We start from the raw sequence: 22,357 nt of genomic DNA, 5'->3' as shown, positions 1-22,357 counted from the left end.
GAAGAGTTGACTCATTGGAAAAGACTCTGATGCTGGGAGGGATTGGGGGCTGGAGGAGAAGGGGACGACAGAGGATGAGATGGCTGGATGGTATCACTGACTCGATGGACGTGAGTCTCAGTGAACTCTGGGAGTTGGTGATGGACAGAGACCTGGCATGCTGCGCTTCATGCGGTCACAAACAGTCGAACACGACTGAGCAACTGAACTGAACTGAACTGAATGGTTGGTTTGTCTGTAGAAAGTTTAAGCACTTGGTCCTAATTTATTAATATTTTCTGACCATTATGAAATGAAAGAGTTATTTTCTTATAAGGAAATTATCAGATCATATAGGTAGTGAGCAGATCCTGGTCTCACTTTTTCCTATGTATATAGGAGGTTTTGTTCTATTTTATTCCTATTTTCAATTTGATTTTGATTAGGGACACTTATACGGTTGCTGGAAAGACCACACACGTGAGATTGGACAAAGTAGGCAACAATCATGATGACATTTCAGCTTAGAACCTTCTTTATTAGAGCATTTTTAATGACAAGTAGATATAAACTTGGCAAGAGCACCTTTCAAAGTCACAGTTCCAATTACTTTTGTGAGGTCAAGAGAAGGTAGAGAACACAGTGGTGGTGGCTTACATCAAAGCCATGACAATCAAGCTGCTGACTTTATGTTCCATCAAACATCACTAGCACCTCCTCTGCTCCTGTCCTTGGAAGGATGAGAAGTTGGGACTCAAGACCTGACATTAGTCTAGACCATAGGCAGCACTTGCTTCCAGAACAGACAAAGCCCCTACCCATACCCATGACTTGGACAAAATGATAGCTGTATTCTCTGTGCCAAACCATGTCATCTCCGACCATCTTCTAGATCTTGAAGTATCTGATTCTCCCTGGGCAAAGGCGGACTGGACCTCCAGGAACGCTAGGCTGCCCCACTATGGGTGTTTTGCCCACGTGGAACGCTTCTCCCGAGGATGACTCCACTGAGGCCACCCCGGAGAAAGTGTGGCGCAAGTCGTAGTGTGCTCGGTGCAGCGGCAGGGGAACTGCTACCACGCTTGGCCCCACCACCACGGAGGCCACGGGCGGGCCAGCTGCAGAAGGCGCAGGCCCAGCTGCGTCCGGCACAGCGCTTGGGGCCTCAGCCTCGGCGCCATCGGGCTGGGGCTGCGGAATCACAGGCTGGAGGAAAGAGGACCGTTTCTTCGGGTTAGCTGCCTTTCTCCTCCTTCCAGGGGAAATCCCCACCCAATTCTCTCACAGTAATAATTTTTATTTGTAAGGAATCTGGAAAAGAAGAACTACCTAGGTACAAAGGATAGTCATCAGGGTTCCAGGGGAGGGGTAACTGGCTTGTGCCATTCCCTTTCTCACAAGCTGTTTTGGGGTTGGTAGACTTATTCTCACGTTTCATGAGCAAAAGAACCCCACCTGAGGGCTAACTTTCACCAGCAGCGTCACCCTCTTTTTCATCTACACCTGCAGTTACAGGGGTCTAGCAGGCACATCTACCCACCTAGTCTCTGCAACTCAGAAACCACTCCCACACACCCCCTCACTCCCTGGGTCGGCAACTAGAAACATGACCTTGCCAACTGCACCTGGGGGTGGTTCTGCCCTATACGTACCAGTTCCTGGAAGGGGAGGGAGTAAACCTTTCATTTGCTGATGGTTTCACATTCCTGGCACTATCTATGTTGTGGGGCTCAGAAGAACAGGCAGCTAATGCCCTAATTACTACTGCATGGCAGAAATCCAAAGGGGTCACTGGATTCTGAGAAGCAGGGCGAGTACATCTGTGGGGCCCTTACCTGCGTTTGGAACAACGTGCAAGTCACTCTGACGTCCTCCCCACCAAGAGCTTTCTGAATGACTGACCCCTTACAGAAGCCATATTGCTGCACAGAAAGACAGGAGGTATTTGAACAGGTTCAAAAAGTGGACTTCTCACCCAGTTTCACTTACACTCAATACATCCAGGGTAAAACGCTTTAATTCTTAATTCCTGTCTTTTTTTTTTTTTTTAACTTTTTTCCTAAAGTTTATGCTTTCTGCTTATATTTTATATAGAATGTAGAAAATACAGAAATGTTTTGGGAGTGAGAGAGCTCACCCATAATCTCAGAAATTGTGGTGACTCAGAAGAACTTCTGTTAACATCTATGTATTTCTTTATTTTTAAATACTATTAGATATCATTTGAAAGTTGACATCATTGTGACTATACCATTTTGGAGACTGTGTTTTTCACATTCTAGAATGATAGCATTCTCTTATATCATTCATTATTCTTTGAAAACATAGTTTATCTGTCTATAATTTTCTATTTACTAACATGTCATATTTTATTCAATGATTCCCTCCTGTTGGACATTCAGGTGTTTGGGGTCATTTTGAATCTGTCATAAATCATCTTTATAGATATATTTTGTCAAACATGCTGATCTCTTTAGGCTAAATTCCTAGAAGTAGACATTACTGGCTTAAGGACTTAGGTTGCATACCTGAGGTATATCTAGAAAATCTACACTTTATACTGCCAGCAGCCTGACATGACTCATATTAGTTAGGAAATAGCCTCTCTAACTCCAGGGGCCTCCAGCAAATGAGAAGATCTGGTGATAGCTCTTAAGCAGGGGAGATGACACCCCAAGGGATGACCTGGCATGACCCAGCCTCACAGGGCATGGGTATTTTGCATTATCTCTTTCCACAGCCCCAAGATATAAACTTGTTCCATGACCAGCTTTGCCTGGCCTGCTCACCTTTTCTGCCAGTAGGTTGCACTTGGTTGGATCTACGACTTCTTTAGCAATACAGTCAGTAGCAGCCACTGCAAACTCCACAGAGACAGAAACTGGAAGAGGCTGACGAAGATACATGAAAATCTTCATGAAGCAACATGACAGTATGAGAAAGGCAGGGAAGGGGAGCCCAGAGGGAAGTAGTGAGGACCATGGTACTACATAGTCCAGGGAGCACCATTCACGTAGACCGCACCGTGTGGCCAGGAAACGTGCCCCTGGTGTCTTACACAAGGCTCACATGAGGGCATTGGGTTTTAAGGGCTTGCACACAGAAGCTGGGGTTTGGGTGTTCCCTGAAGTAGGTGCAGGTATCCACTGCCCATCCTTCCAGAGCAGAGGCGAGTTTTCAGGTAGAAAGCAGGAACCCAGGGGGCTGACCTGACACTGATCTGGGTAGGAACCCTGCCTCCTGCCAGTTTCCGTATTGGGGTTGCACTTTCAGACCCAAGGTTCAGGTTATTCCAAGATGGGATGGGAAAGTAATTAATTTCTCTCCCACATATTTTAGATAGCAGGAGCAAATTAAAAAGATAACTGGACGTGCAGAAGATATTTATGCTTTTCTATCTCATTGTTCTTGGAGCATAAGGACACTTAAAATAATAAAATATTTCTTATTTGTTATAGTCTGGGGTGGCGGTTCTAGAATCACATATTCTGGTTAACAGAATTACTACCTACAGTGTATTTCCAAGTATGCCATGGCTGGCACCCAGAATACCAGTTTTTTTTTTTTTTTTAACATTAGAATTATATTGTGTTCAAATGTGCTAACCTAACCACAGGACAATTAGTTGTTGTTTTTCAGTGGTTCCATGACATTTTAAGATTCTGCCACTATATACAAGTATGCCCATGTCTTTGTAAGTATCAATTACAAGAGCTGATACTTACAAGAGCTGATGTTCAGCGGTGATAGGTGATGGTGGTGTGGAGACCCATGAATTTACGGTGTGTGCTTCTGGATAAAACGGGAACTCCCACCCTCGTGTTAACTAACCGAGGAACACAGCCTGAACACACACGCAGACTCTGACTATTTTATGTTGAAGTGGCTTAGGTGGGGGGTGCGGTGAGGGTTCTCTGGGTCCAGGACACTCAGGACCCTTTCTTTCCCTTTTCTCCCACCACCCTCCTTGACTTCCTGTGGCTGCCCCTGCTCCCTCCCTCACACTTGCTTCACCACGTTCACACCCCAAAGTGCTACCAACCTGCCCAACCTGTCAGCAGGGTCTCAGTCTTACCACAAATTGAGCCCGAGAAATTTCCACCAGCTGTAAGTAGGAGCCGTTGCTCTCGGCATTGAAGGTAGCCAGCGCGACCTCCACTGCGTGCACCACCCGGCTGTCGTTGAGTGGCGCCAGCAGGGGGCAGTCTGGGCACAACTTGCGCACGTCCTCGGCGGAATCTGCGCACAGAAGTAACCTGGTTCGGGCCTGGAATTCTCAGCGGCATTTGTCGCCGCTCTGCTTATTTGAGAGGGCTAAGACTGGCTCCAAACAGTTACAGGCTGATTCTCTGCATCTTACTTAAACCCTCGAGTGGCCCCTGGCGTGCTGGCATTTTTGCAGGAGCTCCTCTCACCAAGGGGCGATTTTCAACCTCGGAGCTGAACAATTCCTTAAAAAACAGTTTTAAAATCCCCAAACTCAGGAAATTTGGCTTCCCTTTTTCATCACCAAAAAGTGGCTAGATCTGCTTCTGTTGAAACCAATTCAGGTCCCTTCCTCACTCTCTCTACCGGGTAACCGTAATGAGAATAGTCAACTCTACCTGGACTGGAATCACATTTTGTAAACAGCACGGAAAACTGGCCATCTTGTTTCAGCACGTGGATATCGCAGTCTCCTTCCACCGCCTGGAGAAATAAACCCACAGTGAGGGCCCCAGAGGGCTGACCTTCACGTCTCAAGGTGGAAGATGGGAGGAGGGGGGAAGAGGGCGTGGTCTCTCAGGCGTGGATGTCAAAGGTGAGCCTCACAAAATCTCCTTCTCTTGGTGATATTGAAACAGGACACTGCTTTTACAGAGGTTGCGGGGAAGGCGTGGGAGGCGGGGTACAACAAAAAGGGGAATTGTAAAAATTCGGCGCTAGGGAGGGCGCCATTGACTGGCAGTTTTAGTTGGAGCACCACCCCACCCCACCCCCGCAGTTGCCCTGAGAGGGCCACTCACGTGCTGCGTCTGCTGCCTCACGCTGCAGTTCGCCAGGGGCGTGGGGTCCAGTACGTGGCAGGTGGTTTCCAGGGTATCTATTTCAATGTCATACACCTCTCCCGTGGGCCGCTGTGGAGACAGAGGATGAAGAGGTGAGCCTAAGCCTGCTAAGCAGGTCCACGGGTGAGCCCCCACTGGGTGCCAACACACCCATTGTTGGAAGGGTAAGAAAGAAGTGGGCATGGGCTTGGACAGGTTGATGGAACCACAGTCATCACTCTCAAAGGTATTTGGAAGGCAAAAATGAGTGTCGGTACTTACCCTTCAAGCGGTACTTTGAAAAAGTCAGTTTGGGATTTTTCTCAGTCAAGCAGCAAAGTAAGGTGGTGTAGGATAATAATTTACTGTCTCTCCTTTATCTTCTCCATCCCTCCCTCTACTTCGTCCTTCCTTCCTTCTCAATATCTACTTTCCTTCCTTCCCCATTTTCTTTTCCTTCCTAAAGGAAAAGTTGTCATCTGTGGCTTTTTGTCTTGTAGATGCCTGGATGCAAAGTTGCTGTTCCCTACTGTCCCCTGCTGGTAGTAAGGAGGAAGCGTGATCCTTCCTCGGCTGGAGGACGCAGTGTGTCTGTCCTTCACTTGCACAGAGGAAAGGAGTAGTGGGTAAGGCAATGACAGGGAAGCTTGGATGATTCCTTGGAGTTTTCCCAGCCAGTTCACCTGTTTCTGCATCCTTCCTTCAAAGACTGAAAAAATCCAGAAGGTACGCATATGCCTATTTTTTCCTTTCAGCCCAACTCTGCTTGCCTCTCATTTCTGTTATGCCTGTTTCACTAGTACCTGAAACCTCAGAATCTCCTTTCCTGTTTTATATTGTGCAGATGTGCCCAAATTAACTCCCTGAAAACACTCAGAGCTAGTGAACAGGAGCCGGGCACTGGGTTCTCAAACCCTGCTGTAAGTGAAAATTGCAACATTGTTCTTTCTTTCCTTCAGATATGCAGGTTGTGTGTTATTTCCCCTGAACTGATCATTGCTTCCTCTGAACCACCACTGTACTTCACTATTGCAGAACTCCTAAACTCCATCCGGGACAATCCTGATTTCAATTATTTTGTCCCATTGTAAGATCAGAGGTCTTTGAGTCAGTCCAGATGTCCTGAGGTTTGCCTTATTTTCCTTCCTAGATTGTGAATCTTCTGTGGCACTAATTATGTCTTTCTCATCTTTGTGTTAGGTTGAATCATTAAAATGCCAATATCTGACTGCTTTTAATATACAAAGCTGGCTATTTCATATGATTCAACTTAGCATGTCCCATAGCACCTAACACTGGTTCTTGTCCTGGAAGACTTGTAATTAGCATTGGCTGAAAATATTATCCTTCATCAGCTATAAAATCTAATTTCAAAATAGGCAATAGATGGGTCTTTTCCCCACCTCTCCAAATCACTCAGCTGACCTCTGAGGCACATTTCCCAGTTTGATCATTGTCACCAGCTTCAGACTGCATTGCTTTCTCCTCCAGCATATGAGGAGGTGAATCCTTTCATGCCAAGATTTCTCACTGGGATGTGGGTACCTTTCTTGGGAAAGCAGCTTGTGTAGAGGAAGGAATACAGTACTGAAATAGAATCCTTGCCTGATGCTTACTATTTTATGACCTTGGGTAAAAAAAAAAAAATGCCCTAAATATGTCAGAGCCTTGGTTATCTCTTATGTAAGACAAGGACAGTACCCCCCTCCCCTCCCCACAGAACTGGGGACACAGCGGGGAAGGGATTACAGAGATGAACTGTATGAAAGGGCCTGGCACATAGTAGACACTTAAAAAATGTGCACTTCATTCACACTCAGTCTTTATGCAGAGAAACAGAAACAAAGAAAAAGAAATGTTTTCCGTCCAGTGGTAGTTTGGCAGCCAGAATCCTTTCTCTGGTGCTAGTTTTTCTAAAAGGTCACACTTTCTACTTGTGACCTTCAAAATACCACTTGAAGCCTTGTCCTCTCCTCACACTTCCTGCTCCCATCCAGCACCCTCCTGGAGACCCTGACCACAGTACAGAATGTCTCCTCTCTTCCTTCAGCCTGCCCTCTCCCTCCCTCCTTGGAGGAATCGGGGCATTTTCGCTATGCAATTTCTTTTGTTCTGGGAGGCAGGCTCTCAGAGACACCCAGCTAAGCCTCCCACGCCAGCCTGTCCCACCTGGCAGGGCAGGTTCACTTACCCTCGGCCACACCTTCACACTGTCAATCTGGTTCAAGGTGTGCTTGTAGCCCTGAGGAAGGTGCTTGTTGATGTAGTCCACGGCAGCCAAGGCTGCTTGCTCTGTGTCTGGGTCATCACAGGCCGGTTCCTTATAACCTGCAACCGGGTCAAGCGGGATCGAGTGGCAGCCCCAGAGCTGAGCCAGGCAAAAGAGCAGAACGAAGGATTTCATGGTGGCTTCAGAGAGGCCCCGGTGTGTCAGCAGGCAGGCAGCTGGAGGCTTCTGGACCAACCCAGGTGCTCTGCCTGGTGGAGTGTCGAAAGGCTTTATTTATATGTTGGAGCCTGCGGAAGGATTGCGTAAGGATATGGGATGATTTCTGTTCTGGTTCCAAAAAAAAGCCCCCTGCAAACATCAGTCCTGGAAAAGCAAACAGGTTATGACATCGCTGGCCCCCAAGAAATCTGCCAAAGTCAATGCTGCTTGGGGGCTGGTGTGGGCAGGTTGGGGGTTGGGCTGGGGAGATGCTCCAGAGTTGGCCTGGAACATGGTAACAGCAGCAAAGAGGGGAGGCAGCTGAGAGGACGAGGTGAGCACCAAGGTGAGGAGGGGCTGGCATAGTCGGCCCTGGAGCGCTGATTCTGGCAGCAGAGAGAGTGCCCTCCATTGGGAGCTGAGGGCAACATGGGGTCCATGTTGGGGAAAGTAGGGATGCTCAGCAATTTACTAAAATCTTCACATGTCAGGGACAATTGCCTTCTTCTAGAGGGAGAACAAGGCCCACAGATGTAGCAAAGGTACCAATGATTTGGAGTGAAGAGGGAGAGTTACGGGATCTTGGATAAGAGCTTGGATAAGATCCTTAGAGAAAAGAAGAAAGGAAGGGAGAGATTTCTGCCTGGAGTGCGGAATGGGGAGAGAGCCCTTCCTCCCTTCCTGTAGCAGGGCCTGGAGGGCTATGGCCCACAGGGCTTCCCCACTGCCACTTCCCCTTCTCTCCAGACTGGACTGCCAACACACTGCAAAGATGCACCCTGACCTGGGTTCCCTGGGTGGCTGGGTGTGATTGGCACCAGTGACCAAGTGTCCCCAGTGACCCCGTGCTCCCGTGGCCTGTGCCCTCAGCCAGTAGACGAGTGCAGCAGAGAGGAGCCCTGGTCCAACAGCCACTCACTTGGCAGAGCTCTGGCTTTGAATCCTGCACTGCAGGCTGAGACTCTGTGAGGACATTAAGAACACAGATGCCTCCTTAGGGCCCTTTGGAGCATCAGCAGAACTAGAGTGAGTCTTGGTGGCCAGAGCACGCGGTCACAATATTGGCTCAGACAATGCCTCTCAGTTGTGGCCCATGATGATCTCATGTGTGACCTCCAAGGAGAGGTGGCCAGGATAGCGAGAGCCTTGGAAAATATCATCCGAGGTTTAGTTTGGTTTAGCCTGGAGCAAAGAAGCCCAAAACGTGGAAACCAACACGTTTTCCAAATATTTAGACATTGTCATTGCGTGGGGGTGGACTTGCTCTGTTGTTTGCTATTGCTTCAGAGAACAAAACTTGGTTTAAAAGTGGGGGTGTGTGTTCTATAGAGAAGCTTAATAATATTGACTTCCTGTAAGGAGGGAGATAAGCAGGGGGGGAGCCTGTGATGGGTAGAGAAGGTAGTAGGCAGTGTAAGCTTGGTTTTCACATTTGTTCCCAGCTGTTCACAAACAGACCCTTAATTCCAGAGGCTCAGAAGGTGTTTTCAGGACCCCATCCTCTGGTCATCCATCAGGATAAGCCTCGGAACTGGGGGGACTTTCCATCAGCCTTGTGCCCCATTGCCTCCAGGGCCTTGACTCACGAGAAACTTTTTGCAGATGCTCTGCTTTTCTTTTAAAATACAAAATATGGTCATTACTAAAAATTTGAAAATCACAAAAAATATATGCAGTGAGTACGTGTTTCATATGTCATGAGCTCAAGTGTCTACAATGTAATTTTATTTTCCGTAACACAATTGGATTTCTGACTCTGAGCTTTCTTTCATGAAAATGGAATCTACTCACTTCCAGACAACCCAGCTTTCCAGGTACTTGGATTGAAACCCGGTCCAATTTATAATTTGCCATTATACTTCTACTCCTAATGAGGTTAGAAGAAAGCCTGAAGTGCAGAGGGGGAGATTTATGCAAATACTGATTTTGTCAAGGTCAAGAGATATCTACTTTTGCCTTGGCATCTTCTGCCAGGTAGCCTGTCTCATGTGGTCCTCAGACAAATGCACTCTTGAGCTAATGGCCTGCTTTCCTCCATCTAATCCATAGAAAGACAGTCCTCCCACATCCTATGATCAGGGGTCATATTATCAAAGCTGTGGCACCCTTTCTAGCCCACAGGCCTTTTCTTAGCTGGGAGCTACCCCCCTCTTTTTATTTTTTTGGCCACACTTCACAACATGCGGAACTTCCCAGATCAGGGATAGAATCCACGCCCCATGCAATGGAACCACAGACGTCCCAGAGTTACCCGCCTCTTTAAGCTTGGGAGAATTTGTCTGCTTGCCCTCCCAGGCTGTGAGGGCTTCCTGAGGCTGTTTAGACAAGTTTAGTCTAAACTTGTCTGTTTAGACTTTGCTGTCATGGCCCACCGGCCCCCACCCCCAACTGCTCCAGGGCAGCCCTGCTGCTCAGGGGGCTTCTCCTTACCATGTTATATCTCACTGTGCTACCTGTGTGTCCCCTCTCCTCCCTATCCCTGTAGTGAGGTTCCAGGCTCTTCTGGAGGCTCTTCTCCAGGACTCCCACACTGTTCTGGGGGTGGTTCTATTGCCATCCCAACCTGAGGGTCAGTTCAGTTGAGTTCAGTTCAGTCGCTCAGTTGTGTCCGACTCTTTGCGACCCCATGAATCGCAGCACGCCAGGCCTCCCTGTCCATCACCAACTCCCGGAGTTCACTCAGACTCATGTCCATCGAGTCGGTGATGCCATCCAGCCATCTCATCCTCTGTTGTCCCTTTCTCCTCCTGCCCCCAGAGGGAGAAAAAAAAAGTTCTCTCTGATCATCCTGTCTGACCATTTCTGTCTTATACTTGGCACATTTCTTTTGATATCTTTGTTCTTGGATCTTTCATGGGTGACAATTTCTAAAGCCCCAGGTATTGTCCTGTTTTGCTGATGCTAGAAAAACAAAGCATGTAGTAAAGAGCGATTAATATCTCAGCTGTCATCCTAACACAGATAAACACCGAAACAAAACTCACCCACAGTCTCATCACCCAGAGATCAACAGTGTTAATGTTTTGGTGCATTTCATCTTATTTTAATATAATTCACTGTAATATAATCATACTTATGTACAGCTTAGTATTCTTTTTTCATTTAACATTATAACTTGAATATTTCTTCATGTTATTAAATACTTTAAATCTGCTATAATGACTGCCTATGATTCTGTTGTATCATAAGCTATTTTACCTTTCTCTTATTGTTGTGTATTTAGTTTGTTTTCCATCGAGCACTCTCATATACAAAGTCGTAATGAACTTTTAATTCAGGAATCTTTGACTTTCTAGTTATTTTTATTCAGGATAGAGATTTATTAGTGAATCATTGATTTTAAAACATCTTAATTTCCATGGCCAAATTGCCTGTTAGAAATTTCTACATTAATTTCTACCCTTACCATTTAACTGGTATATTATGGCAGGTCAACTGTTGTCTCTTTTCCTCTGCCACTGCTTCCGTGCTGACTTTTGGGGGAACTTAGATATGGGAAAATCATCAGAACTCTTTTTTAATGTATTTTATGAATATCTTTGGGTTTAGCTCAACTATTCCATATGTCTAATGCTTATAAACTAAAATAGCTTTGAGGTCAAGCTGAATAAAATGGTCTCAATTTTTTTCAGTTGGAAAATGGAAGATTACCATTTACTTACTGAAAATGAAGGAGACACTAGAGGATCTTTTGATATGTTTTCCAAGAAAACTGTGACAAAGGATGCCCAAGGAAGGCTCTAAGTATTTCACCATGCCTGATGACATCACTTTCAAACTTTGAAAGATTTTCGCACACCAAATGCATATATCCTTGAGTGATCTTGGGTAAGTTTCATCCACCTGGCTCTAGCATACCAAGAGGAGATAAGCATTTACTCCATTTTCTGGTCATTCGTCTCATTACTTTAATGACTTCTCTTTGCATATTTCTTTGAGGCCCAGGTCTGCAATAAAACAGTGTCTAGTAGCGCATTGAGGCTATCAGGAACTTGTTAGAGCTGGTTGGGAAGAGCAGTCCCAAAGATCCAAGGAGCAGAAGAGGACCAACAACCACCAGGAGATGGCAGCAGGGTGCTAAGCCGTGCTTGGTGTGTGGAGCTCACGCGGCTGATGGCGGAATTCCAAGATGGCAGCTAGGATTGGCACCAGCTGCTCTGTGTTTGTGAGTAGGGCTGTCCACTAGGGCGGCGATGCATTCAAATTTCTCCAAAGCAGAATTCAGCCTTGAGAGTTGTTAGCTGGGAGTCAGATAAGGATGGTGGCAAGTGCAGAATCAGAGTTGCTGGGCGTTGGTTCTGTTTGGGCCCTGCCAGCAGACAGGAACTCAGAGGGTAAAGACAGAGCTAGAAGGGGGTGAAGTATCAAGTCAGGCAGTGAAGGCTCAGGTGAAAGCTAGAAACCCAGCCCTCGCGAAATAGGACATGAACAAGTGCACGTCAGCAAAAGCTAGAGGAACCATTGGTTTTCACAGGGAGGAAGTGGCGGTGGTTGGTGTTTAAAGTGTTGGACCAGATTCTTGGCTCTGCTCTTTCTGGTACTTAAAGGGCCTAGGCCCTAAGAAGCCCAGTAGTGATTTCTGATAAGCCGGGTGTTTCTTCATCCTTATGGGTATTTATTAAACACCTATCTGTGATGTCAGGTGCCTGTATGCAGAGTGATGAGAAAACAGTCTGCACTAAAGGAGCTTACCTTGACTCCCTTGGTCCAGCAACATCTGATCAGCCAAGAGCTGTAAGTTATATGAGATGATTGTGTTGTATGTTCTAGGGAGACAGGTTGGGATTTATATCTCCAGTGTAAAACCCTTGATCAATGGAATGCAAATTGCCCTTCTCCAAGGACCCACCAGGCTTCTTTTCTTTTTTTTAAATTTTTATGTATTTGTTTTTCTGCCACACCGCATGGCACATGGGATCTTAATTCCCCAACCAAGGATCTAACCTGTACCCCTTGGCACTGGAAGTATGGAGCCTCAACCTCAGGACCACCAGGGAAGTCCCCCAAGAGGTTTCTCGTGAAGGTAACGGAACCCTAGTTGCCCTGAAAGTTATTTAGAAGAGCCTTTTGCTTTCAGGGCCGATGCACCAAAGTTGGGAGACACTGGCTTGAGCACAATGTGGCAAAATAGATTAAACCCCAATGACCACAAGTGATGACTTCCTTCTTTAGGTGGAGAAAGGGCTCAGCAAGTCCCCCCCACCACACACACACACACACACACCAATCCTGCTCGTAACCGTGATCGGGCTCAAAAATCTAATCCATGGAAAGAAATGCTTGCTTTGAGGGTCACACCTCCTTAAATTATGTGCCTTCGTCCTGTACTTTGCTGGATCCTAGTCCTGGCCCTGGGGAAGAGGCAGAATCTAAACCCAGGATAGAAAAAATGTTTGTATTTCATCAAGTCTTTCTATTCTTTCAAGTATAGTGTTTTCCTTTCTATTTAGCTATTGATATTCTGTGTGAAATCAGCCTCAAGAACTCAATGACACTTGTCCTCGGCTTTCATTATCGTATAGGAAGCTATGGGGAGCCTTCTATTCTCTTCTGTTTGGAAGAAGACTTAATATCATACACTGCTTAGTGTGGCCTTGATACCTGCTCCAACGTTCTGTCTCATGAAAGAGAATCATTTAGGGTTAAAGAAAGGATGGGGAGATTTGGACTTTCTGAAGCTGTAACAGCTTCTTCTCAGAAAAACAACATCATCATCAGAGCAAATGATATTGATTCCTTATTCTGTAAAAGGCTTTGTGCTTTTTTTTTTTTCATAACTGCCTGAGAGTTGTACTGTTCTCATCTTCCTTCCTTTATAGAGTAACAGAGGTTTGGAGATGTTCTGGAACCTGCCCATATCACACAGTAGTGGACCCTGGCTTTACTCCAATTGCTTTGTCTCTATTAACCTCAAACCAAAAGAATATAGGGCCCCCAAAAAACTGAGGAGGTTGGCCCCTAAACATTGCCTAAAAGTGAATAAATCATTATTCTTAGCAATAGGAAACATGGCTGTATGCCATATTTGAAGAAATGCAAAAGATATAGAAAATGTATTGTGTGGTTAACAATTAAAAGAAGGGAAAAAAATTAGTTTATCCACCTCATTTCAGTCAGTGGAAAATAGCTAAAAATCGATTTTGCAGAAGAGACTTTCACCTCTTGACTTCAGTTGTTTTTGAAACTATCTCTAACTCCAGTTTAGGAGGTAAATAAAAGGTAAATGATTACATTATTTCTGGTTAAATGTTTTCCAGAAGAAGGCTAGTCAAGGCAGAGAATTACATCCATCCTTCCTGCTGGGTTTGTCATCAACATTTGATATCCTCCAAATAAGTGAGTGAGTGGCTCTCTTCAGACCAGAAGGAAGATGAGAGTTGAAGCTATTGTCTTCTAATGAGCACCTTGGGGAGCCATCTGCGGCCATTGGACATGGAGGTGTTCAGAGGAGCTGTGGCCTTGGGTCGTATGGTTATACTGAGGCCACTGAAATCAGCCAACTCATTGCTCCTTAGTAAATCTGGGCCCTTCTTTATCCAGCATGTAGATGACTAGGGTTGGAATGCGTCCTTTTGGACAGTGAATCAGTATTGGAAGTTTGATGGGATCCATTTATTGACTTGTATTGAGTTATTCTCTGGACACACATTAACTCCAAACTGTTTCCTGGACACTTACACTGTGCCCAGTGCTAAGGATGCACAGATGGAAGGTGACATTCCTGTCCTCGATGCTCACTGTTGAGTCTAGCTCCACAGCACTCTGCTAGTTCTTGTGCACAAGCTAGAGGAGTACAGGCTGTGGGTCCTGCCCTCAGCCTGCATTAAATCCACAGGAACACAAGCCTGAGTTGGAAGGTTCTCGGAGCACAGCGGGGTCTATGTCATTTTCAATTTTATGTGCTCAGCACTTGCCTCCTGCCCAACCCTGTAAGACTAAGCCCCATACATGACCACTGAGGGGCTCTTGGCCAGTCTCCTACTCAACTCAGAGCCTCCTTCCAATGTCTGGAGTCTTCCTGAGGACATCCAGATACAGACTTCTCTCCACCACTGTGGCAGCCCATCTGTTATTGAATCCCTCTAGTAACCAGGAAGTTACTCGTTTCCTTCACGCTGAGTCAACACCAGCCTACCTTGCAGTCTCACCAATGGATGCAGATTCTCCCTTCAGGAACTACATAAGCTAAGTCGATTTCTTGATGCAGTGTTGGGCTTCAGGCATTTACAGACATCCTAAGGCAGTGGGAGGATGAATGCTAGCAGGAAGGCAGGGCGAGTAAGATGGAGAGGGACAGGTGGGTCGGGGGGAAGGGCTTGGGAGCAGCTTAGCTTGATCAGGAGCCCTGCATTTAGAGTTAGGTGCCACCCTTTACTAGCTGTTTGATCTAACTAGAGATTTAATCATGGTAAGCCATAGTTTCTTCATCTATTAGGTAGTGGTAGTAGTTTAATCGCTGTGTCTGATTCTTGCAATCCCATGGACTATAGCCCACCAAGCTTCTCTGTCCATGGAATTTTCCAGGCAAGAATACTGAAGTGGGTAGCCATTCCCTTCTCCAGGGGATCTTCCTGACCCAAGGATTGAACTCACGTTCCCTACATTGCAGGCGGTCTCCTGTATTTCAGGCAGATTCTTTACTACTGAGCCAGCTGGGAAGCCCTCTTCATCCATTCACTAGGGCAGTAAAACCTGGCTAATAAAAATGTTCTGAGAATTTAATGAGATAACATTTGCAAATACTCAGCCTAGGGCAGGGCACACTTTGAGCTATCAATAAATGGGAGCTCTGAATAACCCCAACAGCACTCTAGTATAGAAAGCAAAGAAAGGTATCACAGGGCAAGGGGAATACAATGTGACTAAGATATGGTCTTTGCCTTCAGTTAACAGTGACTAACAATGACAACATCCTATTCAGATGCAGTGTAGGCCAATGACTAAGAATGAGGGATCCTCAACTTTATCACTTTTGACAAGTTCCTTAACCCATCTGAGTTGGTTTACTCATCTGTGAAAAGGTATACCGATAGCAGTGCATACGTCAGAGGATTGCAGAGAACATTACGTGAGATAGTACACTTAATATTCCTAGCATCGAGTAAGTATCTACACTGCCACATAGAGAGAAGAACTTGAACATGTGTAAGAATGTGACTGCATTTTTTGCACCAACAAGCTGGCAAAGAGAGAGTCATGTGTGTGTAACTTTTAGCAACAGGAAGGAGCAGAAGGAGAAAGGGGGAGAGTGGGATTGTGGAAAGCTGTGTATAGGTTCTTCCCTGTTCCTTGTGCTAGTGGCATCAATAAGGCAGGACTCAGGGATAAGGGATGGTAGGCATAGATCAGTGGCTGGCAGGGCTGGGGAAGGCGAGCCCTCAGCTAAGTGCCTGTGAGGTGGGGAGCCAGGCAGGCAGGTGCTGGAGTGCTCAGGTAGGTGGGCAACTCAGGAGATTCCCTGGGAGGGGATTCAAAGGAGCATTTAAACAACTGTGTCTGCCCAGTGGGCCTCTCAGTTTCCCCCGGAGGGTTCCAGTGTAGTCTCCTGGCTTCTGACTGTGTTCCAGACAGTGATCCAGGTACTTCCAGACAGTGCAAGCATTTAGCAGTGCTCTGCACTTGGTGTTACACTCTGCTGTCACCAAACTGAAATTCCTAATAACTTTTGAACAAGGAGCCCTGTGTTTTCATTTTGCATTGAGCCATGAAATCATATAGCCAGCTCTGTTAATTATAAAAGGAACCAAGCCTACAGGCATTCATGGGAGGAGGGGAGAATCATTTCCCACTGAGGGTGGGCAACAGAAAGGAAAGAAGACATCACAGATGGGGGTGCATTTTGAATGTGACCCTGAAAATGGGCAGGGTTTGGATAGGTAGAAATCAGAGTATGGCTGTCTGGTTGCAAGAAATACACTGACAAAGTCAAGAGGTGGAGAAGGAAGGGCTGTGTTTAGGCAATGGTAAGAAACCCTGTGAATTCAGAGTCCCCACTCCTGAGCTGCTCACACGCGCTGTCCCGGGGCAGCACTGTGCTCAGCTGGACTTTCTCAGGGCAGCCTTTTCCCCAAGACTTCTCTTAGACCTTTCCTCCAGATCCATTCTGCTAGATGCCTGTAAGCCATGTTATTCATAGAAACCACAAAGCAAGGCAGCAGGCAGGAGAGATAGATATAACAAAGAATCAAGTAGAAAATTTTCATTGAAAAGTGTGGTTATTGAAATAAAAATGAAAAATACTTCAATAGGTCAAGTAATAGATCAAATGCAGACCAAGAAAAAATTCAGTAAGGAATCCCCATCATCTAACTTGCTCTCTCTTGGTTTTTGGAACTCAAGTTCTGTGTGGGGGTTTGCACAGCAGGCACGTGGTGTAAAGGTGGAATTCTGACAAGAGTCCACATCCTGTCCTCTGTCCACTACCCCACACTGCCATGGCCCTCATTTCACTCCATAGTGGTGGGTTTCCCCAAACGGACTCCTGGAGCGATCTAGAAAGCATTGCCAGCATTGGTAATTATAAATTTAGCTATAGTCATACCCTGGCCATTCAGAGGAGAGACAACATGAAAGATATTTTCTTCTAAAACATCTCACAATCTCTATCCCCAACCTTAGTACCTTAAAATTTATCTTTAGAGTTTTATTTCAAACTTCCCTAGCAGTCCAGTGATTAAGGCTCTGCACTTCCAATGCACAGGTATGGGTTCAATCCCTGGTCTGGGAACTAAGATCCCACATGACCTAAGATCTCACATGCCCCACGGCATGGCCAAGAAATTAAAATAAACAAATTATTTGAAAGAAATAAAGTTTAGTTCAGTGAACAAAGTGGATCATGAATGGCACTCCAACATACATTTGATGATATTTCCATTTGATTTGCATAAACATTGAACTTTGTCATTCGATCAACATGCCTTGATTTTCCCTTTCCAATATAAGCATGCCACGGCTTCTGAAAGTTGGAGCTCCCATTTCTAAAATAAGTGAGACAGAGTTATAGAGATAGCTAGTTGGTTTTCTGTGGTCCCAGAGCCTCAGCCCCCTTCTAGGCCATGTTGCTGTGTGTCTGGGGATTGGTGAAACAGACCACCAAGACACCATCTGCTGGAGGGGTGGGGCGCCTTCTGGGGCAGCACCCACCTCCTTGGATAGAGTCAGGGCCGACAGGCCTGCCTGGTACGGAGGCCTCCTCCACAGTCAAAGCGAACAACACAGCAGTGTCTGTCACTCAGATTTGTCTCCTGGCCTGGCACTGCTTTGAACTCATTATCTGAATTGTATTATGAGAAAGAACTGAAGAGGGCTGTCCCCAGAGGACCTCAGGAAAATTCCAGCATTTATGTTTTGTTGCCTGTTGACAGCCTATAACGCAGAACAGAGAAGAGACCTTCTCCCACAGACTGTACAGAACTCAGTATGGCCCTGGGTGCTCCAGGGCCTCCGCTGGGGCAGGAGAAGCCAGGGTCCAGCAGCAGGAGTGGTGCCCAGGACAAGGGCCAGTGGAACCTGGAGGCAGGCAGCAGTGTCCAGGGGCAGGCAGTGTGCCCTGCAGAAGACAGTGGTGCTCTCAAAGTCCCCGTGGCATTTGATTGCTGTTAGAAAACAATGTCCACTCATTGTAAATAGCTATTATACAATGTATCTCTAGCGATAAGCATTTAACCTAAAGAAATTTGGAAGCCTTGTGTTTAAGAAGGAATAGTAAATGGTTACCCAGGGAAGTTTAAACCAAGGGAGACCAGATTATGGAGGGAGAGAGGATGGCAGCATTATCTCTTTGTGAAAATTCCAAAACTAACAGTTCAAGGTTGATTTACTTTCTGATGTAATAGAAGTCAAATTCCGTTTGTTATTCCTGTGTCCTTTGTCCAGGAGCTTAAAGATAAGTCCATGGAAAAGTATTGACCAGAGAGCCTGAGGCAGGGGGCGGGAGGGCCTTTAGTGGAGTGGATGGGGGTGAGGTTTGTGCCCTAGTTTCCATCAGCACTGCCTTGCCTTAGATGTGAATGATTGATGTTTCATCCAGTCTAACATGAAATGTTATAGGAGTGCCACTTCATGGTATGTCAGCTGCTCTCCCTCCAACCCCAGCTAGGTTACCCTGAGCCCCACTGCTGAATAGGAATCTAACCCCCAGTGCCTACAGGCTTCAGTTCCACCTCTGCTCTGCCACTCTGATGATGTTACAAACACGCTGAGGCCAATTTTCCTACCAAGGTCAGGAGAACAGCCATGACCCTCAGGGAGGAGATCACTGAACAAGCCTGCCTCCCCACTCACACTGGCTGGCTCCCCATGCATAAGCTGGCCTTTGGGCATTGTTTGTTCCCCAGGGTCTCCAAAGTTCTTGTCACTGAGGCTGCTTGATAAATGTGTAATGAATCAACAGAGTATATTGTTTTCTTCTTGTTTCCCTTTGAAAAAGTCTGCAATTGTTTCTAATTGTTTTTTATACCAAATTAAGCCTGCAGGGAGCTTCCCAGGTGGCACCAGTGATAAAGAACTCACCTGTCAGTGCAGGAGACATAAGAAATGTGGGTTCCATCCCTGGGTTGGGAAGATCCCCTGAAGGAGGGCATGGCAACCCACTCCAGTATTCTTGCCTGGAGAATCCCATGGACAGAGGAGCCTGGCAGGCTATGGCCCACAGGGTCGCTAAGAGTCAGACACAACTGAAGCAACTTAGCACACACACTGGCAAGCCCGAAAAGTCTTCCACAGTCAAGTTCTCTCTTCTTCCTTGGTATAACTCTGCCCACTCCCTCTCTGCCCCACAGACACTGAACTTTTCCCGGGCTGCAGGGAGGACATGGAGCCCCTGCCTGAGTCATAGTGAGAGGGGCTGGCATTCATGGCCAATCTGTAGGAGGAGCTAAAATGACTCTAGAACAAACTGGAAACCTGGCAACTGTCAGTCAAAGTCTCCATGTGAGTGTATGTGCTCAGTTGCCCAGTCGTGTCTGGCTCTTTGCGACACCATAGACTGTAGCCTGCCAGGCTCCTCTGTTCATGGGATTCTCTAGGCAAGAATACTGGAGTGGTTGCCATTTACTTCACAAAGTTTCCATACCTGACTCCTTAGTCAATAGGATGTATATTATATCAGCCTATCCCCTCCATAGTCAAAGCTATGGTTTTACCAGTAGTCATGTATGGAAGTGAGAGTTGGACCATAAAGAAGGCTGAGCATCGAAAAATTGATGCTTTCGAACTGTGGTGCAGAAGAAGACTCTTGAGTCCCGTGGACAGTATGGAGATCAAACCCATCAATTCTAAAGGAAATCAACCCTGAATATTCATTGGAAGGACTGATGCTGAAACTGAAGCTCCAATACTTGGGCCACCTGATGCAAAGAGCCAATTCATTGGAAAAGACCCTGATTCTGGGAAAAATAGAAGGCAGGAGGAGAAGGGGCAATGGAGGATGAGATGGTTGGATGGCATCACCAACTCAATGGATATGAGTTTGAAAAGACTCCAGGAGATAGTGAAAGATAGGGAAGCCTGGCATGCTGTAGTCCATGGGGTCACAAAGAGCTGGACTGGACTGAGGGACTAAACAACAACCCCCTCCATGGTGGACAGCAACCGCTCGTGGAAATAAAGACACCGTCTCAAAAATGTTTCCTGTGAGCCTCGGCTTTCCCTCTGGAGGGTTTTTGCAATCTGTGCCTGCAGGCTCAGGCTGTGACAGGGACTCTGAGATCAGCCAGCTGGCCATTGCCTACTGTCTGTAGTCAGGGAAGGCTGGAATTCTGAAATGGAATAATACCATTGTTCACAGAAACTAATATGTTTTATTAATATTATATAAAATGAAAACCCTTAATATGGGTTTTAAGAGAATGCTTGGCACAAAACAAATAATCACACGACAAAAAAATAAAGAGACAACAAAACATTAAAAAGTGAGTGAATTTTGCCAACATATAGTCAGAAAAATAATTTTAAAGATATTTTTTAGGGAATTTAAGCCCAGAACCACATAAGTAGCTTGTACTCTTAGGAAGTATGAGTGAATAAAGTTATTCATTAAAATAAATGGAAATGTGTGAAAGACAATCAAGTTTACATTTTAACCATATTGTCAATACATGTAATAGTTTCTACAGCTGTAATATAAAGGATGAGGTGCATGTATAAAGAAAATCCTTGCCTCTCTGTTCCCCTGCATAAATGTCCAAAGTGGCGTGCTGTTTTCGATGCATGCCAATCCATGAACCAGTCCAGGAAGGCCTCACCAGGGTCTGGCCTGTCACTGCACACACTCACCCATCAACAGTCATGTCTTGGCCCTGCTCTTCTAGGTTTACATGCACATTTCTCACAGATTCCTCCTTCATGGAACATTCTCAGGACTCGGCCTGGCTCTGCCCATCCAGTCCCTTCAGCCATGCTCTGGCCCATGGCAATTATGAACAACACGCATCTTCCATGAAAGCTGCCCCTTCAAGGCTGGACCTTAGAGTGACCAATCGTCCTGGCTTGACTGAGGGGTCCATGGGGTCGCAAAGAGTGGGACATGACCGAGGGACTGAACAACAAACCCTTCCAGAGTGGACAGCACCTTCTCGTGGAAATAAAGAAACCGTCTCAAGAATGTTTTTTATGGGCCTGGGCTTTCCCTCTGGAGGCTTTTTGCCATCTGTGCCTGCAGGCTCAGGCACACAACCCATGGACCCCAAGTTTCATTCTGGAATTTGAAACTTCTAATGCTAAAACCGGAAACTAACAAGGACCAGTTGGTCACCCTAGCGCTGGTACAGGTCACACCAAGTACCGTGAGTCTTGACTTTCAGAATTCCAGCAGCACAGGCCCAGGAAATTTAAGGCTTCCTGCTATATTAACACCCTGACAGATGGTACACCACAGGTCAATTCTGGAGACACCTGTGTTTATTTCTTCTAAGACTCTGTGGTTGGTTTGCTTTCCCCCCTTTTAACCGTTAGTACTGTTGACCTGAAACAAATGAACTACCAGATATTTCTCCAGCAAAGATGGATTGCTGGATCAGCAAAGAATTGGAGTTTGGCGCCTGAAACCAAGGTGAGGTACATACAAGTCCCAGCATGGCAAGGGAAGGAGAACACTTTTATAGAGAGGAAAAGGAATTTGGGAGGGCTGTGGTAAACAAATAGTCCATGACTTTTCATCAGCTGAGTCCTTGCTAGGAAAGAAGAGGAGTCTTTCTTCTTCCAGTTGGTCTGTGCTGTCATCTCAGGGCATGAGAACTTCAAACAGTCTGATTTTAAGATCACACCAAAGTTCCAAACAGTAACTCACAGGGAGAATAAAGCTTTAACCAGCAGGATGAAACCTTTAAATAGATTCTAAATAAAGGAGAGCTTTAAGCACAAGAGAGTGTGAGGTTAGATCCAGGAGAAAGATGTACCTTCCGATTCCAGGTTCATGAGAAAAGCAGTAATCCACTCTGGGCTCAATTGTGGATACCATACCTATTTGTTTAGCAGTCCTGGAACCACTGAAAGTCTTTTCTGGTCCCTGTTTAGGCCACCAAAATATTGACCTGAAACAAATAGACTGCTAGATATTTCTCCAGCAAAGATGGGTTTATTCTGACCAACAGAGAATTACATTTCAGTGTCTGCAACCATGGTGAGCTATAGGCTAGTCCCAAACAGCAAGGGAAGGAGAACGCTTTCATAAAGAGTGAAAAGAAGTTGGAAGGGCCATAGTAGACAAGAAGTCCATGGTTTCCCACTGACTGAGTCCTTGCTAGGAAAGAGAAATCTTGCTTACTCAGGGGTTCTGCTGTCCTCCCAGAGCATGAGAGTGCCCCCTTCTGGTCTCCTAACTCTATTTGCAGTTTCTCTATTAATGTTTTATAGTACACCCCCTGGGAGAAGGCAGTGGCACCCCAGTCCAGTACTCTTGCCTGGAAAATCCCATGGATGG

The 22,357-nt window shown here is 46.1% G+C and overlaps 1 protein-coding gene across 1 annotated transcript; it reads right to left on the bottom strand.

The window, feature by feature from the left end:
• Positions 1 to 491: 491 nt before the first annotated feature.
• On the bottom strand, positions 492 to 7,565 carry AHSG (alpha-2-HS-glycoprotein). The gene is made up of 7 exons (XM_010853895.1): positions 7,198 to 7,565; positions 4,986 to 5,096; positions 4,584 to 4,668; positions 4,055 to 4,218; positions 2,769 to 2,870; positions 1,815 to 1,901; positions 492 to 1,185 (listed from the first exon to the last, which is right to left on the bottom strand). The coding sequence occupies exons 1-7, from the start codon at positions 7,408 to 7,410 to the stop codon at positions 868 to 870; spliced, it is 1,080 nt and encodes a 359-aa protein (XP_010852197.1). The 5' UTR covers positions 7,411 to 7,565; the 3' UTR covers positions 492 to 867.
• Positions 7,566 to 22,357: the final 14,792 nt, after the last annotated feature.

Source organism: Bison bison, unplaced genomic scaffold, assembly GCF_000754665.1.
Source record: "Bison bison bison isolate TAMUID 2011002044 unplaced genomic scaffold, Bison_UMD1.0 scf7180017864333, whole genome shotgun sequence".
Classification (NCBI taxonomy): Eukaryota; Metazoa; Chordata; class Mammalia; order Artiodactyla; family Bovidae; genus Bison; species Bison bison.
This window is presented reverse-complemented; position numbering and strand designations above follow the sequence as displayed.

What these genes read in the sequence shown, in the direction of transcription:
- AHSG (XM_010853895.1), bottom strand. Translation starts at nt 7,410, where the DNA reads ATGAAATCCTTCGTTCTGCTCTTTTGCCTGGCTCAGCTCTGGGGCTGC. An exon ending in TGAGGCAGCAGACGCAGCAC is followed by an intron (nt 4,669 to 4,985) that starts GTGAGTGGCCCT and finishes TTATTTCTCCAG; the next exon opens with GCGGTGGAAGGAGACTGCGA. An exon ending in AAAATGTGATTCCAGTCCAG is followed by an intron (nt 4,219 to 4,583) that starts GTAGAGTTGACT and finishes TTCTGTGCGCAG; the next exon opens with ATTCCGCCGAGGACGTGCGC.